This window comes from Rhipicephalus sanguineus, chromosome 4 (assembly GCF_013339695.2).
Source record: "Rhipicephalus sanguineus isolate Rsan-2018 chromosome 4, BIME_Rsan_1.4, whole genome shotgun sequence".
Lineage (NCBI taxonomy): Eukaryota > Metazoa > Arthropoda > Arachnida > Ixodida > Ixodidae > Rhipicephalus > Rhipicephalus sanguineus.
The window spans coordinates 152,439,326-152,458,043 of NC_051179.1; the positions used below are offsets into that span (position 1 = coordinate 152,439,326).

At 48.7% G+C, this 18,718-nt stretch overlaps 1 protein-coding gene across 1 annotated transcript in view; it reads left to right on the forward strand.

Moving 5' to 3' along the window:
* The first annotated feature begins 1,981 nt into the window (after positions 1-1,981).
* Positions 1,982-18,718, forward strand: part of LOC119390808 (transmembrane protein 47) — a 106,801-nt gene continuing 90,064 nt past the window's right edge. The window contains exons 1-2 of the mRNA XM_037658506.2: positions 1,982-2,246; positions 5,027-5,092. Of these exons, the coding sequence (XP_037514434.1) occupies positions 5,045-5,092 (48 nt within the window). The 5' untranslated portion in view covers positions 1,982-2,246; positions 5,027-5,044. The remainder of the gene's footprint in view (positions 2,247-5,026; positions 5,093-18,718) is intronic.

Sequence of the window (18,718 nt, forward strand, 5' to 3'; positions counted from 1 at the left end):
CCGACAATACTCTCTTTACTCGTGGAACATCAAACGGGGGTCCCTGACCCATAGGGGTGCGCAGGGTTCACCATCAGGGGGGGGGGGCGAAGGTTCATCGCAGCGCCCCCCCCCTTGTAAGTCAATGAACAGGCAGTTTTTGCGCCCCCCCCCTCTTAGGTGACTATGGGGGGGGGATCAATGTATGGGGCAGATTTTGCGCCCCCCCCCCCCCCTCTTAGGTTATTAGGTGGGGCGGCCGCACCCCCTGCCCCCCCTGTGCGCACGCCTAAGCCCTGACCTACGTCATACCAGTGGCGATATCGCAAGGTGCTGAAAGGTGCACTCACGCTTACAAGGCAAAATTCGCCACTAATAATCGGTCGGGAGTTCCCACATATACAGCACAACCAAACAACACTAACATCTAGAGGTTTCACTTTTAGCGTCGGGGGTTCTTTAAAAAGACTGTGTCATGAGTAAAGGGGCACGGGGCGCGTGCCGGACAGCGCAATGCGTCGATGGTGTGCGGGGAATGGAAAAGTACCCGATGGTGTGCACCCCCCGCCACGTCGACGCAAGCCATTGGCCGGCGAAAGGCGCGTGCCACGCGACCCGAACTGAGGTGCGGAACCCCAGAAGAAGAGTTGGGGATTGTTCGGTGGAGTCGGCGAGGAGCAAGCTGGTGGAAGCCAGCGTCGCGTCCGCGATGGGAACGGCAGGGCTGAGTTCTGGAGGCAGCGTTGTGCATGCCGCGGGAGGGTGGCCGTCGACCTCGGGGTCTACCGAGCGAGGCGTCCTGGGCTTGCGGCAGCCTCAGCACGCAGTTCTCGTGGCACCTGCAGCACTACCAAAGCTCGACAAGACGACGGCGACCCACCGACAATCACCGGAGAGCCACGTCGACAGTTCGACCCGGTGGCACCAAGGGGAGGCCAGGAGTTAGGCCTAACTGGACGAGACGGATGTTCTCGACGAAGGGCCGGAGGATCGGCGACGAGGAAGACTAGCGACGCGGCGGATCGACGACGACGACCCCAAGACGTCAACAGCAGCTGCGACGACTGGGCAGGGCGTCGATCTTCGCATCGAATCGAGGCGACGGGCAACACGAACCGTAAGAACGTTCGATTCGCGTAGCGAGACTGAGGCGCCATAGTGGCCAGACTTTGGAGTCTATAGGAGTTGAGCATAGCCTGTAGGCTTTGCGATTTCTTAGAGATTGCGCGCTATAGCGTCACTTTTTCTAACGTTACATTTTGATGTAAATTTTTGGTGTTAACTTCTTGTTTGCAGTGTTGTGTCATATAAAGTTGGTTTGCAGTGACGCCACAGTCTCCCGCCTCGCTCTCTCTCCCGATTCCATTCCGCTTTGCAAGCGCTCCCGAGATACGTGACAGACTGACAACCGATTTTTCTCAGCCTAGCTTTTAAGGGCGCAACAAAAAGCTCCTCATCGCATGTGGTTAAACCTGCAGTGGTTGATACCAATGACGCGCGTATACATTGTAAACAAAATTCTTCGATCTGAGAAACCACTAAATAAGTTAGTCCCTCCTCCAGCAACGCTGATAAGCGAGAGCGATGCCAAAATCCCCGAGTGCGTGCAACTATGGTTAACCATCTTCATTTTGACATTTTCAACCATTTTTTAGTATAAGAAGCAAGTAGAATGTTTTCCGAACGCTCGTTCGGAAAACATTCTACCTGCCTTACGGGGACAGAAAAGAGCTCTCGGCGCCTAAATTGAAACAACATCAAGGACAGTGGAAAATAATAGTATAATGCTAACATGAGTACACTTATACAGCATTTCTTTTTTCTTACAGTTGTAATTTCTTCAGCACTGCGTTTGCGAAGCGCGTTCGGCAATCAAGCGATTTAAAATAGCGCGCCAAACCAACGGCGCGTTCGCAAGAGTAGGGGTTTCTCCAAAAGTGACCGAACGGCGGCAGTTCCACCGCCGCGTGTCGGCAACTATGTGCCGCGCCTCGCGCATGCGCTTTGTTTTTCCGTCCGGCCGATCCCGTCGGTTGCGGAGCTCCGTGATGTGTCGGTGGTCGGAGATGCGAGCTTCGCGTCTCGTCGGCCTTGTTCGTCGGCCCAACTGACGCCAGCGAAGCTGCGAAGCAACACCGACGAAGCACCGCCACCACGCTCGTCGTGCTCTGGACGTCGTTCCAGGGGCACGCCGCGGACGCGACGGACTTTTTGGACGATCAAGCTGGACTAACACCTAGGAAGCCCTGGCTTCTCCGCTACACCAGGTAAAAATGTGGTAGCGCTGGCGATAAGCCTGGCCCCGACGGAACGCGTCCCTCGTCTCGGCGGCCCGCTGCCCGTGACAGTCGTGGGGAAGAGCGCCCCGTGGGATGCCGTCTCGCTAGGGTCGCGTGCATAGCGATACAGGCAGCGGCATTTCGCGGTCCCGTGTGCCGTGCAATCGATTCAGCGACTGAAGTGCCGTGCGTTACTTCGACTTAGGCTTATCCTTCGAGTTCGCGTCCCGCGACGGAAGTGCCGTTGCCAAAATTAGCGACCAGGAGGCTTTATATTCGGGGCGCCCGGGACAGCCCCCCGATTCGTCAGGACCCCGGCGGGTCGCTCGCTACTTTCGGGGCGCTCCGCCGCTGCGGACCGGGGCTTGTTCGACCTCGACGGTTGCGTAGCGGGCCAGCCAGCGTCCGACCGTCGCTCTATCGATTGTCCTACGCGAGTAACGTCGGGGAACCCCGGGCAAAGCGAGATATATCTCCGTCGGCCCGGGCCGTATATTTCCTTTTTCTTTATCAAGGGCATCCCCACGTCTCCTCACTGCTGTGACGTGCGAGGGGCCGCTTGGGCGGCGTCTCGTACCGCTGACAAGTCGATTCGATCATAAAACGCGTTGCGCTGTCAAACGGAACCGCACTTGTGGAGCTCGTTTTTGTGGGCGGAGTCGCCCGCGCGCTTTCGAAGAATGCGAGAGCACCGCGCTCGCCGATGTGCCGTTCCCGTGCAGCGCGAAACGTAAAAGCGGAGAATGAAATGGCTCGAGCATATGCGAAGTTAATGCCTGTGGCCTAATGGGCTTTGCCGGGAAGTTTTCTTTCTGTGCGTTCGTGTTCGCCCTGTCACCCGCACAACTAGATCGAGAAGATGCCATCGCGGCGTCATCGCTCATGAGGTCAACAATCTGATCGCCACCACTGAATCAGTTCCGTGTGACTCAGAAGCCGCATGACCAGCCAAATTCGCGGCCTCACTTGACTCGTTAGAACCGGGAAGCCTGCCTTCATGGATAGCCTTGTTCTGAAGAGGAACACTTCGGTAAATCGTCAGTTGTGTGTAGCGCGTGCTTGAAACAGGCAGCGGAGTTTCGCGAGAGAATCGCTTTTTATGGTAAACGTATTGCGGCTTGCCACCTGTCGTGGGCCCCGGCTGATCGCCTTCGCGGTCGGCAGCGCATTGACTGTATGCGTGCGTGCTGTGAAAGCCTGGGGTATTTCACACGGAACTGAAAACGCGACGGTCGGATACTAACACAGCTTGATCTTTTTGTTTTTTTTTACACACGTACTCATTCTTTTGCTATTTGTTACTTGGGAAATGCAGCAATTAAAACCACGAAAAGATGATTGAAATGATGCGAGTGGCACCGACTCTTGGTAACACAAGTTTAAATGTGGTGTGTGAAACATGACAAATTAACCAGTTGAAAGGTAGGAACTTGTGCTGGCAGTATTGTGAGTTGAGGAAATGTGCAACCAAAACTGTGGCAGTTGAACCGCTACTGGAGGGTAGAAGGGTGTTTTGCTTCCATACATCTAATACATGCCTCGGTTGGCTGTTAAACTGCTGCGTTAGAGAACTTGCAGGACATGTTTCACGATCTTCACTCATGTGAGATATTTACGGTCTAGTGTTAGGCTCTGACACTTGTGTTGCCATTTCCTGTAGCAACATTAGGTGCACACGAGGTTGGGCAGACGCTTTGGTCACTGGTAAAATCCAGAATCTACTTGTCCGAATACTCCATTACAGTTTTTATGCACCCTGATTGAAGACAGTAGTAATGATACACTTTTCATCTGTATTTTTTCTGTGCGTATTCAATGAAACACATGGCCATGTGCTTGAGAGTACCACATGCATGCATTGTAGTTCTTGTAAATCTGGTCTGCTTTTCTTTTTACTGTCAGTCTGTACTCTATGCAGCTCCTGATAATGAGCATTGATAGCTCTGTTTTGCAAGAATAATATGGCCATTTCCTTACTGTGTTTGCCACACATGGCAGCCTCTTCGCATCAGTTAGTGAAGCATGTTGCTGCTTTCTAGTTAACTTACTTTATTATGCAGCATGTAACTTCTTGTGGATGTAGCCTGGATGAGTCCATGCTTTCTAGAATTGCCATCTTTGCAGATAGCCATTTCAACTTTTGTGGAATACAAAGTGTGTCTTACCATAGATAAAGGGACATTTTGCTAAACGACATAACTTAATTGCTTGTCTAAAGTCATGGAAGGGGTCATTTGTTGTCTTATATATGGATTGCTGTTGAAACCTTACTGGGATTATCTGGTGGCCAGATCAGGAGCATGCTATCGTCAAGGTCAAGTTGTGTGCTGTAGTGACTTCGTGGTAAATTTCCTATTAGTTTCCAAAAATGCCACAGATGACATACTGACCTTGTGTCACCCCCCCCTTACAGTATAGGATGAAAGAAGTATTATTGCCATTTCGAGAGATGTATTTTGAAAGCTCATAAGCAAGAGTACTCAGACCTTGTAGCACTGTGAAAGTTTATTTAGGAGGCACATATGCAATACTTACCGGAACACCACTTTTCATCGCACAGTAAAGCTACTAGATCTGTAAGCATTTACTTTGCATTCAAGGCTTGTGTTGCAGCATTTGAAATGCCATTTTCTTAAACCTAAAGGAAACTTTATATTGTAACTCTGTTGTAGTATTACTGAATGAAAAACATGCATGTAGTTATATTGTTATGCAAGTTTTTATTGGTTAAATTGATGTTATTCTGTTGTATCTTTCATGATCGACAGGAGAGTCAGGCCCCCGCAATGGCGCCGACGACGATTGAGACGGTCACGGTCGTCAGGCCGCTGAAGGTGAGTAATGACTGCCTATGGTCCTTTCTTCATGCTACAATGCTACAATGGATTAACCCAGAAATGTGGCGTGCAGCTGCACCTGTGGGACGACCATCTTGTTGGCTGTTTCGTTCATTTGTAGAATATGTGCACAAATATTGCATCGACATGGACATTTCTGTGCATATGTTTTTTTGGTATTGTAGAATTCATTTCAACATATCTGTTCCCCAACATCTCTTGCCACAAAATTCTTCACATAAGTTCACATTCCCTCTTCTCCCTTGCTTCTAACTTGCTCAGAATAACCGCATAGCTTTTTTTTTCATTCTGTGCAGCCGAAGGTTTTGAGCTTTATGACATAAATGTCACTGGGAATAATTTGGAGCTCTTCTCGGCTCTTGAGGTTATTCCATGATGAATTTCGATAGAAGATGATTAGGCATTGTGCAAAAATGCTTCCAGTTCAAGTCTTTAGCGTTTATTTGTTTTTGCAACAGGTGGATTATCCTTATGAAGTTGAAGGATTGCACTGTAATACGCACTAGGCCATTTCTTATTAGTAACATTTCACAAGTAGAGGAGTTGCTCCAAGTGCAGTGCAGAATTTATCGCTTTCTTGCTCGCAAGCCCTTCTCATTCAATTGTGCATGTTGGTTGGCATTGTCACTACTGACTGGCGGATAAATTACTCGACAAAATTGCATAAAGCTACAAAAGCTCTTCCTTTATGTTACAAATGTGCTGGCTGTACCAGCTTGAAAGTTAGCACATTGACTTAGTATGACATAATATTTATGTATGACTAGTCCGTTGGATTCGACACAGCTTTGCAGCAACGACTGAATTCCGGTTGTTCTCTAGAAAAGAAAGCAGAAGAATGCATTTATGTGGCATATCTACGTGATTTAATATCAATACACCATTTATTGCAGTCGTCAAGATCTATCAGGGTAATCTTTTGCTGTAGATTTCCTTTTGCTCTGCTAAATGCTGCTAGGTTGTTGAAGGCCCAGGTTGTATATCTTGTGGGTGGACCGAGTAGGTACAACAATTGTGAGAAAACTAACGCAGCTTGAAGGATGACAGCACGTGGAAGCTCTGGCATCTTGGGAACTGTGAAATTGTGGCGTGATTACACATTGGCATCACGACTGTTTGCAGCACACATTAACGCATACAACATTAGTGTTATGTTTGCTTAGGTGTTAATAATTTTTTATAGTGATTGTGAAAAAAAAGACAACTCAACAAATGACTTCTTGTTCATACTTCTCTTCCCCTCTAGTTATGATTCTTTTGATCTTCCTAGCCTTCTTGTCACTTTTCCTTTCATCACTATAATATTCATGCTTAACACGATTGACACTAGGTATGTAATCTCAAATCTGTAATTACGGGCTATCACCAGGTTTCTAAATGTTTCATCCATTTTATATACATAAGCCCAGGAAATTATTACTTTCCCTGTGGTTATAATTTTATTCCTTTTGAAAAATTTGATGAGGCCAGTGGCAGCTTTGTCCCGCAACATGTCTTGAAAAAATAGCCTTTCACTCACTGACCGTGTATCAGTATGTTTATCAATGTAGTTGTGTAGTTGTATCAATGCATTTTGCTGACTACAGTGGCCACAGGTGTGCATATCTCTTGAGCATATCCAAATTTCTATTGCATTGGAACCTAGCTTTAGAGCAGTTACAAAACGGCATTCCTTTGTGTACTTCAGAACAAATCGAGCTCTGTGTTGAAGCAGCAGGTTCTCATGAGATGGCATGTTTTTTTGTGTAGGCCGTGCGTGAGACATTTCATGAGGGAAGGGTAGTTTCCTCCTGTGGCTTACTTCATTAGCACTATCAGGGTTGCCATTTCATCTCATAACTTGTTCTGTGTCTTGCCAGCATTCAGCTCAGTAACAACAGTTGCGACAAATAACAGCTAGTAATAGTGAAGTCAAAACTCTGCCTCATGGCAATATTGAAAACCTTTTTTGGTATTGTAACTCACATTTTCCTGTTATTTGTTTGGCTGTGCCTAATACGACATCACTGAAACCACTTCCGACTAGCTTGTTGCTCACTTGCGCAATATCAGTTTCTTAGTGTGTTTTATTCTGATTATGTAAAGATCGCAAAGTTGTTTCTAGGACCATGGCAGTGTATGTTACTAGAGTTCCAAGTTCCTACACTAGTCGTGCCATACTTTCATACAAGAACTATATTTGTGCCCTGCGCCTGGTTTCTTCTGTCACCTAGCTGTGGCTTCCTGTTCGTTTGTAGAATTTCTATAACATGTTGCTTGTGACATACAAGCAACTGTGAAGCCTGCCATTTGGCTCGCAGGTCTAGGAGGTAGAGCAGGACATGTCGCTTAATCTAACGGAGGTAACTGAGCAGTGGCAAAGCATGAAACTATTGGGGTATTTCATGAGTTGATTGCAAAGCTCGTTTCCTATGCTTTGTAATCAAGCATTTCTGTGCATCTGTGCTCGAAGTTCAAGGCGTTGCTGTGTTGCTGAACAGAGGAAGTGCCCTTATTTCACTTACTGTTTGCTGTATCTCCTTTGAAGTGAAGGTTCATTCAGCGACCATTTCTTTCTGTTCGTTAGAAATTTCAGTGCGACCTGAATGGCACTAGGTGACTTGCATTTAGACACATTTCATTGTGGTTCTGTTTGGAATTCTTGTGTTTTGTGGACAGGCGCAGAATTTCGGAGCATTAATTCGGCTTAGTGGTTGTTACAAAGTATTCTTTTAACAATCCTATGGACAGCCAGACGATCCAATGTCTCGTTCGTAAGAGAGATTAATTCCAAATCTTGTTTCAAAGCCAATGTCATCAAACAAAAGCTTTGCTATTTCGGGGACGTCAGGTGAGCTGCAGATTCAGTGGAGTGCGAATGAACGCCAGCCAGTGTGAAAAAAAGTACAAAGCTAGGTCACCTGCTCATGATGTGGTTCGGTGGTATTTTTCCGGCTGCACGAAGACATGTAGGTGAGATTAAAAGACTCCTGATAAGTGGATCTCATCGACGTTTTGCACTCATGGCAGGCCCGTAGCCAGGGCGGGGGGGGCGGTTCTCCTTTTTCCCGAAATTTTGATGACACATGGTGTTTTATCGAAAATAAATAATGAAAATAGGCGTTTTTCTCAAATAGTCAAGGCTTTCAGCAAGTGCCCCCCCCCCCCTCCCGAAAAAAATGCCTGGCTACGGGTCTGACTCATGGTATCACAAGGTGTCGTCAATGACTGGCGGGCACCTAACAAGCATCAAGGGACATTAAAGTGAAAGAATAAATTAACTTAGACTGATAAATATCCCCTGGAAAGACTAGTTTCGTTGATTTCACCACCATAGGTTTATTAGTATACGATAAAAACAGTGTAAAAAACTTCACCTTTAAGTTTCCTGCTAAAATCTCCGATGGTGACGTCACGCATTTCAGGGTTGTTTTTTTTTCGTATTTTGGCCGCACTGGCTCAAAGAAATTACCTGGAAGTGTGTGCGAAGTCTCTGCCTCCCTCAGAATACATTGTACTTCATCTTTACCGATTAGGAACTACGCAGGCCCTATAGTAAACGCCGTCGAAATCTATGACGTCACAGCGACTGGTGCCGAAACTTCAAGGCGGCGTCGCCACCCGCATTTTCTTCGTGCGCGTTTTCTCGCTCACCAAGCGTCTTCTCTCAGCCAGCGTGGCGTTTTCGATATCGTGAAAGAGCGATTTACTAATACGAGAGCAATCGTTTCTGGTGTCCCTTTAAATGTCGCGAAAGAGGCCCAGGCCAGTGCGGTCTTCTCGGCCAAAGCAACAAACCGGGCAACTTCAGTTCAGCCGAGTTCTGTGACTGGACTAAACTTTTCAAAAAGGCAGACGCTACGGCGGCCCGAAACGAATCTCGGCGAGTCTTTGCATGGCATTTTAAGAGAGCACTGCGGCTCCCCGGTGTGCGCGTATGCGATATGGCGAAATGTGAAACGGGATGCGCTCGTATCTCGCTAGACAGCCCTGAATGTCGAACGGCGGCGGCGGCACGGCACGTATAGCGTCGCGCTTTTGAGGCTCAGTTAGTACGGGTCGTCCGTGCATTGACACCTCGTCTCGTCTCGGTCTGTGCTGCACCGTCTTTTATTTTTTTTTTGGTAAAGAATGGAAAGGGGAGGGGGGGTTGCGGAGGTCATTCTCTTATAAAGCGTCCTCCTTTAACGCGCGCACGACTGTATCCGGCGGCGTCGGCTCTTCTCCTTATGCTTTCCACGGCGGCGACCCAGAAAAAAAAGTCTGAGCCGTTTTCACAAAGGAGGCCTCAACCGACAGTCGCCCAGCCGAACTCGCCGGCTCGACCGACGGGCTGACCCTATATGACGCAGCAGTGTCTTCGTTCCGGTTTCTCTTACGTTTTCGTCCCTGTTTCCTCTCATTCAGTAATTTCCTCTTTTTTTCTCTTCCCATCTTCATCTTACATTTCCATTCACCCCTTCCTGTGGGCTAATCAGGCGTCGTGTTCTTTCGGTGGCATTTCTAAGGCTAACCTCTATTTTCTGTCTTTTATGCATTTATAGATGTTTTCATGTGAAATAATAATAATAATAATAATAATAATAATAATAATAATAATAATAATAATACTTTTTGTTTCTTGTCGATCGTTCTTTTCCGCACTGAGGACGAGCAGTAGGAAAGTATCGCCGGTACCAGCGATAAAGTTCATGCCAAGGGCATGCAGGTTCACCCAGTGTTTAACCTGTCCGTTTATTACGCCGGGGCGAATCGTATGATTCGCGGAAGGTTCGATTCTTTTCATTTCTAACGGAGGCGCAACGTGCGTCAAACATTTCGCGTAGTGAGTGAGCATTGGCGCCACTTAAGGCGCTGCAGGTATTATCGTCCAAGGTTAACTCAGGGTCGTCCTCGATGGCGTGTCCTGTAGTCGTTATAGCTTGCTTCGGGACGTTAAATTCAATTTTAACCAGCTCATTCATTCATTAATTGAATTTTAATGTTCCCCTACTTGCGTTAGCATGTCGTCCCCCTCTCCGCGCGCCTTCACTTCTTCTTTAATTCTCCGACGTGTCTGATTGTTTCGCGTGAGCCGCGCTCTTTTTTTTTTTTTTTTTTCGGGTAGCGTATTGAAAAAAAGGGGAAAGAAAGCTTTCGTTAAGCACGGTCACCACACCCCCCGTTTGGCAAACAGCGGTTCGCGAGGCTACGCCCTGCGTTCCGATTACTGACGCACGAGCTATACACTGAGCCCCGCAGCTTTAGAAAAGGTCAAAGGGCTGGAGACGCGGCGGCGGCGCAACGATACCACGCCGGCGCCCCGGCGTCACGTTGTCGCCTGGGGAAGGGCCGTTGCCTCCGAAGGCATTTCGACCGCGCCGCTGTAGCTTCGTCGCTTACAGTCGGGGTATTGCGCAGCTCTCACTATTACGGCCCATCCGGGACTCCCTGTTCGGGGTCCGCACCGGCGGGACTGATTTTCCCCACTTCTCTCTTTCGCTTGTTTTTTTTGTTTATGCACTCCAAACTTGTACATTCGCGGCCAGGATTACTTGACAATGCATCGAAGGCTACAGTGCTACCAATAACGTATGTGTACCGCTAATCAATGTATGTGTTTGCTGTGTGCATGCGTGTATATATGCGCACGCACAATTGAACAAAAATCTGGGGAGGGGGGAGGAGTTTGAACCTTTAGCCCTCCCGCCTCCGGGCTACGTCAGTGGTATCTAACGCTTATGCATGGCAGCCATCGCTTTCCACAGTGGCACGAAGCGCTCGCCAAAACGGACTATACTTCGCGCAGGAGTACATGTGCCAGAAGCTCCGCCCCGGTAACTATCTCGTTATTGCCATGGTAACGTGATGGGATCGTCACTGCCAGTCCCACGGTGTCGTCGACAGCGTCGGTCGGCGTTTAATTCGCCAGCTTCAAGTGTATACGGTTAAGTAAATGTCACTCGCTGCTCCCTTAAGCTTAGTGTGGATGGTGCGCTGGGACGGTGACTGCTTCCACTATACCAGCTAAGGATGTGTGCATTCCAGTGCACCATAACCACGGTGCGCTTGCTGCGAACTACAGAGATCACACAGAGCTATAATGAAAGAGCTTGGTGGCACTTGCCGTCACTCCGATTCAAGCGGACGCTTCTAACATCCGTCCATCCAGGCCAAGACGATTTCCCTTAATTCAGTGGTGTTACCACCTCGGTGGTTTACTCGACTGATTTCCCAGTTTTGCTTGTCGTGACCTCAAAATGACGAGCTCATCCGTACTTTGCAGTCGTTTATTTGCGGAATACGAACCAGCAACGTTAGCAGTCCAGCACGGCGGCACATATGTAAACGCACCCATAATGTGGTCCTATGCTTTAAAGCCTGCTTTAAAGGGACACTAAAGAGCAAAACGATTTTTCTCATATTAGTAAAGTACTCTTTCACGACACCAAAAACACCACGTTTGCTGCGAGAAGATGCTTAGTAATCGAGAAAACACGGAAAAACAAAATGTGGGTGGCGAAGCCACCTTGAAGTTTCCGCACCATTCGCCGTGACGTCACATGTTTTGACGGCGCCTACTAGGGACTACGTAGTTCCTAATCGGTAAAAATGAAGTACATTGTTCTCTGAGGGGGCCATAAGCTTAACGTACCAAGTTTGGGGTAATTTTGTTGAGCCAATGGCGCCAAAATACGATAAATACACTTTGAAATCCGTGACGTCACGCGTGGAGATTTCTAAGAATGAAACTTTTAACTTGATTTTCTCTTCTATTAATAAACCTATGATGTTGAAATTAACGGCATTAGAGTTCTCAGAGCAGAATTTATCGATCTAAACCGATCATTTCAAAAGACACCAACAAAAGTTACGGTGAGGCTGCATGTGAAGATGCAACGGATAAGCGAGACGCGCATCTTCCCACGCTCGTAATTTGCTCTTATTTGCCATCTGCTGGCTATCGTGGCTGCTCTTGGACGAGCGCGACGCAGGGCCCGTTGACGCGTCGCCCCACAAGTGCGGTGACGGTGGTAGCATATATAGTTCCTGCAACTTTGTCCTTCGTGCATTTTCAAAGGAAGCTTCGCGACATTGAGCATCATTCTGTTATAGAGCGCCGCGCTCCTCGTTCGGGTGTAACTGGGGACGAACGAAACTTTTTGTCTTTATGTGCCTGGCAAGTAAAGACGAGTCGCATTGCACTCCGCATTAATTTAGCTTGGTGTGTTTGGGATACCTTGCAACCTTCGGTCGTCTGTAGTTCACGAACTCAGCGGTCCTAAGTGTGTTGTATTGACGAGGCGCCAAGAGCGAGCTGAGTGACACTTTTCCGCATTGGCGCTTCCTCTCACTAACTGGCCTTGTTTTGCGTCATAATGTCCCGACTGTGAGCTTGCTCATCCTATGAGGTTATATCCAGTCTTTCACCGTAATGCAGTGCGGGATAAACGATCGACTGAGTTGTATAGAGCTACCTAACCTTCCGAGGCGAATGGGTGGATGCAGGGATCAACGCCGAGGCATTGGATTCCATCAACGACTTATCCTTAGCCATCACTGGCTATATATATAAGCGTAGGTGTTTTTGAGTCTGCGGAGTGGGGGGGGGGGGGGGGTGGCGCTTCTCGCGAATCTCGTCACGTCTCTCCTCTCGCTTCTTCTTCGTCGACGGCGAGATCGGGCGTTGTCGCTCGTGCCGCTTGACCGAACACTTGCCCCCGACTTGGTTCTTCCTTTGTCTCGGCGATATTATTTTTCTCCGCACACTTTTTCTGTTTCCTTTCTCCCAGCTTCAGCGTGAAGGCAGCAACCGATGGGACGTGGTCCTGCGGGCGCAATAAGATAGCTCTGATCGGCGGTTAAGGTTGTGCGCTGCCCTGCGGCTGAGTCGCCTCTCCCTGCGTAGCAAGCGTGTGTAGTGCGCTTTTCTTATTTGTACTGCTGTTATTAATATCGCGATATAGCATTAGGAGGGAGAAAGCGAAAGAGTGTCAGAGTTTGTGTTAAAGCGACCGTTTATTTGTTGCTGCTAGCACTGTTGGCTGCCGTATTCACTATTTAGTACGTGGGCTAACGTTGACGATGAAAGTTAATGAAAGTAATGCTAAAGAATTTCTCTTGCTTTTGCTTATGTGGACTGGAGTAAAAAAATTTATGGCGCTAATAATAATAATAATAATAATAATAATAATAATAATAATAATAATAATAGTAGTAGTAGTAGTAGTAATAATAATAATAACAATAATAATAATAATAAATTATTATTGTTTCATGTACCCGCCTGCTTCTTCCAACACTCTACCGTTCACAGAATACAAAGTCTCTATAATGTTAATTTTCTTGATCTTGACATTTTTCATAGTCCACAATCATTGTTTTTATCCGAGCTTTGTACTGTTTTGACATAGTATGGCACAATGTACAAAGTCTTCCCTTCTCCGCCTTTCCGCATAGTTGTATATATGCAATCTAATTTTTCATTCCCCTTCAATATTTCTCGTGTTGTCTTATTTTACTCCTCCCCTTTTGTGTTCATTTCTCTTTGTCTACGTGTATTTGCTCTTTTTATTTCTGAAGACTGTCTGTATTGCATAGTTTATTTTTATTGTTTTTTTTGCGTGCGCCTGCACAAAGACCTTACGGTTGTTCCTGGGCACGTTAAATAAATGATTGATTGATTGATTGATTGATTGATTATTATCGCGAAAAGCACGCTTAGGTACCGTGCATATAAGTTGCCCTAAATTTCTTTTTATTTGCGTTGTCCTTTAGATTGCATTCGCTTTGCAAACTTTGTTTTGTTTTTTTTTCCGTTCCTTGCTTTTTTTTTTCGTTATATTTGTCTCGCGTGCCGTTACAACAAAGGGACACCGGATATATTCCACGTTCTCTCGTTTCCAAAGGATTTCGCTCAAGCTGCTCTCCGCAGTCTGTCAAAGCTGGTTCTTTCACACACGCGACGCTTTTCTTCACTGATATATTCTCTCTTTTCACCGCTCGGCATTCCATTCCACGTCGACGACGCGTCTTCACGGCCGCCGCCATGTCTGCCGCGCTTTCTCCGCTGTCGTGCGCCCGAGCTAAAAGCGACGTCGTGCTCTCTCGGCGCGTGCAGTCTGTGTGCCTTGCGGGAACAGATGGCTTCGCATCATAAAGAGCCTGCATGCACGTATGCTCGCTTCTCCGGCGGCATTCTTTTCTTTTCTGTTTTTTTTTTACGAACGCGCAGGCCTGCTTTCGTGGTATACGACGACTGGGCTGTACGGGTTCATGCGTACGTGTGCGCCGCGTGCCTTCTTCCTCTACGCAGTGCGTGCTCCGTGGTTGCTCCGAAACAACGTCGGCAGGCGTGCGACGACGAGCTATCGAATTATGAAGGAGCGCGCCAGGCACGCTCTCGTGTGGCTCTCTCCACCCCCACTAGCTGGGCCGCGAGTTGTGCATCTCCTGTTTCTCGGATTGCGCCCCGAGGCCCAGACCGCGTGCCGCTCGCTCGGTGGTTGCGGGAAGTTCGGTGCAGCGTGGCTGGGAGCCGGCGCGAACCGTCGAGCAGTCGCATTTGGGGCTTTGATCTCTTGAAGGTGTAGAGAGGAGACAAAGATGCATGCTTGTGCGTTTCTTTTTTTCAATTCAATTCAATGTTGAACGTTTGAGCATATTTTATCGTGTTTGTGGCGGTTGAAGCGTGTTGCGGGCACGAGGTGCTGTAGGTACATTTTGGTCGAAACGTAGCGGCAACAGTTCAAGTGCAGGAACCATAACTAGTTCACAAGCTAGTGTAGCTGTGCTAGTATTAGCTTACGCAGGCGCAGAGCATATCCCGCATTACTGGAAACCGCAGGTCTGGCTCGTCTTTGATCGACGGAATAGCATTCCGTTAGCACTTTCTCCGCTAGTCATGGCACATGGCAGTAATCAAGGCGGCTCGTTCCTTACGTTTTCATTGTTTTGTTGTGTGCAGCGGTCCTTCCGTACTCCTCGCACGGCGATGAGAACGACGAACAATGCGTCTACTTGCCGGCACGTAAACATTTTTGTCTCGGTGCCCGCGAGGAACTTCCTATTTTCGCGCAAGGTTCAGATCCGAGGACTGGAGCGAGGCCCTTCGTAGAGTTCTGGCTTCGAGCCAAGACCGAGGTATGCCGGCTCGAGTCTGAAGCCCCGGGCTCGGAGCCGACACGCGCTTACGGATGAGCCCCGCACTGCATCCAACTGCTGCCTTGTGGAACGGATTAACGAGCAGAACGCGGGCAAGGCTAGGTTAGTGTGTGTATACGCGGTCGTGGTTCGTTGGGCGCTTCGAAGAATGCTTGCGTGCCCGAGGCGCGCTGAGCGCGTCGCTTGGTGGCTCGAGCCGAAGACAAAAGGCGCTCGCGCGCGGCGGTACACCGTCGCTTTTGTCAGGGTCGCTCGCGTTGTTTCGAGGTGCGCTGCGTTGTTGCCGCAAAAGTGTGTGCCGGGGGAGAGGGGGGGGGGGAGGGGAAGGAGTGCGCTGCCGAGAGAACGAAGAGGTGGTGGCGCCTCAGGTGAAGGCGAGCTGAAAGGAGGAGTTGGGGTTGGGAAATCTCGCTCGACGGGCGAGGCCGGTTTTGAACCGAAGTTTGCCCAGCGCTGCCCAGAGAGGGGTGGAAGCCGCCGCGCCGGTTAAATTGAAATGCAAGACAAAAGAAAACAGTGCAGGGGGCCCTGTGCGCGCGTTGCCCGCAGCCGGGTTCGATGTTGTTGCCGTTCACGATGTTATCGCGGGCGAGGTCTGGCCTTTCTCGTCGGCTGGGCGGTACATGCGCGATTCCCCTCCAGCGAGCGCGTCACCTTGTTTCTTTGCCCGCCGTGTTATGCTTACACGTTGTTTCTTGTAGTAGTGTAGTAATGCGCTGCGTCTGATAGCGTCTGTTCAGCGTCCGCTTTGAGAGGCTGCGAAGGCTCCTCCGGATGTGGCCGGGGAAATTTATTATCGAAGCAGCCGTGTGTTACGTATAGTATATGAGAGTCTGCCGACGCGGGCGCGGAGCGTTGTTGTCGGCAGGCGCGGCCGTTAACGTGGTCAGAAGACTGAACTTCGGGGCTTTGTACGCGCTCGTCCACAGCATGTGTGCGACGCTGTTGTGGCATGCGCGAGTTCGCTTGTTGCGTCTATACGGCGCAGGAGTGGAACATCGGTGCCGTCGGGCGGTTTTGGTGACCTGTCAGCTTGGTTGACACGGCGGCGGTACGTGCCCGTCGGAATGAGTAGAACAACGTGCGCGAGGGTTAAACGAGTAAACAGGCGTGGCACACGCCTTGCCTGTTGTGAGCGAGATTGTGGTCACGCGCTCGGGGGAAATTCCATTTCGGAGGCGGCATGGTTATTTAGCTGCCCGCTGGAATGTAAACGCCGCCGGCATTTGAGAACAGAGGAAGGACTTTTCGGGTTTCGATAGGCAGTGCATTAGAACGCAGAGAAATGAAGATGAAAGCTCCTCGTGATGAGAAATGGTTGAACAGGGAACGTCGCTTGGAACCAGCGTTTATGAAGAGAAGTGCTCTACTCGAAACGTCAGCCCTGTCTCTTCCCACGTTCCGTCTCGGGGCAGTTTTACTTGATGCTTTACTCGAGCCGACCATTCTACCAAACAAACTTCCTTTCTCTCCGTCTTCGTAAGCCTGCAGTCGGTGCTCGTTATCGCAACTCACACAACTCGGCGAAAAATTTAAGGCACAAAAAAACAAACAAACGAAGAAGCAGGGGCAATCACATTCCATAAAAGCCAGAGGGAATGCAGACATCAGAGTTTCCGTCTGTGTGTGTGTGTGTGTCACTCTCAACAAACGAAGACAAGAAAAACAATAGTGAAGTAAAGGTACAGTTCCCTTGACCTTTGTTCGATAGATTTAATTGTAATACGCACAGGAGCGTGGGCTGAACAGTTGATTTAATGGGACACTAAAGAGAAACAATGAATCGGTTTAGATCGATAAGTTGTGCTCTGAGAACTTTAATGTCGTTAATTTCGCCATCATTGGTTTATTAACAGAGGAGAACATCAAGTTCAAAGTTTCATTTTTAAATTTCGCGCCAAAATCTCCCCGCGTGACTTCACGGATTTGAAAGTGTATTTATCGTATTTTGGCGCCATTGGCTTAACAAAATTACCCCAAACTTGGTATGTTAAGTATATGCCCCCCTCAGACGACAATGTACTTCATTTTTACCGATTAGGAACCACGTAGTCCCTATAGTAGGCGCCGTCAAAACATGTGACGTCACGGCGAATGGTGCGGAAACTTCAAGGTGGCGTCGACACCCACATTCTGTTTTTGCGTGTTTTCTCGCTTACTAAGCGTCTTCTCGCAGCAAGCGTGGCGTTTTTGGTGTCGTGAAAGAGTACTAATATGAGAACAATCGTTTTGCTCTTTAGTCTCCCTTTAAAAGTAAGGTCTCACTGCTTGAGAGGAGAAGCATGTATAAGAGTGAAGCTTGTTGCGCGACTTCGCCACCACTCCGTAGAGATTTTTTTTTTTTTTTTTGATCAACGCTCTCCGCTGTGGCACCTGTAGCGGCATGTCACACCTCAGGGCTAACTTCGGTGGGGGGGCAACGAAGAGAGGGAGGCGAAGGCGCATCGGACGCAGTACGTGCCTCTTCTGCGTACACGCTGTGTGCTACCACCGCCACCGCCGAGTGCACGCATGGGTGCTTCCACGTCGACGACGCTGCGCAGCCGCGTCCCTGCTGCAGCAGTGCCGTGCCTGGTCTCCGTCGTGGGAAAAGATAAGGACCCTCGCTGGGAGGTAAAGAAGAAGAAGACCCGAGGGACCACGTCTAGCTCTCTTTTGTTTCCTTTTTTTCTTTCATTTATACGCACTTTGTCGCTTCTTCTTCCTCTGGTCTACTTTGACTCCCGCTGCAATGGCGTACGCACGAACGCGCGGGGAGCAGTAGAGGGGACGAGTTCTGTTCTAATCTGCGTTTAGGTCTCTTGTATGTTGTGTGTTTTGCGCCTGTAAGTTTGTGTCTGGTTTTACAGCGAAAGCTCTTATGAGATCATTTCAGCGGCCGTTTTTGGCGCCGTAGTTGTGCGCCGCCGCTGTCCGTAACCACTATCGAGAAAAAAAAACGAAATAGGAAAAGAATTCCAGGATCGAACGAGGTTCGAACCTGGGCCCTCTGCGTGGGAGCCCAGTATTTCACCTCTGAGCCCTGCCGGTGCTTGAAACTGCCTTGCAAAAAGACCCTATACAGGCTTCATGTCGAGAAGGAACCACATTACCATGTGCAATATAGCGTGGTAGAAGAGTAAAATAAGCACCAAGCGTCGCAAAACGCGAATTCTGTAACCAGGCGTCGCACAATGCGAATTGCGCAACGAGAAGGTTGTTGAATGCTTCCAACCCATTACAAAGGGCTCCGCCATAATTCTTCATCGTCATCAGGCACAGCATTAACAAAGTGCGCATAATGTCTTACATGCGTTTAGCAGGTACCACGGCTCTCCGTAGAATGACGAAAAATGGCACATTGCCTGCTTCCCTACTTCTCAAAAATTACAACGATTTATAGCGTAGTGGGTTCCTGGCAAGTGCACTTGTATTGGTTGCCAAGCAAGTTCATAAGCGCATGATCCATTTCCTCGGGGTCTCAATAAATTTCTTCGCCTC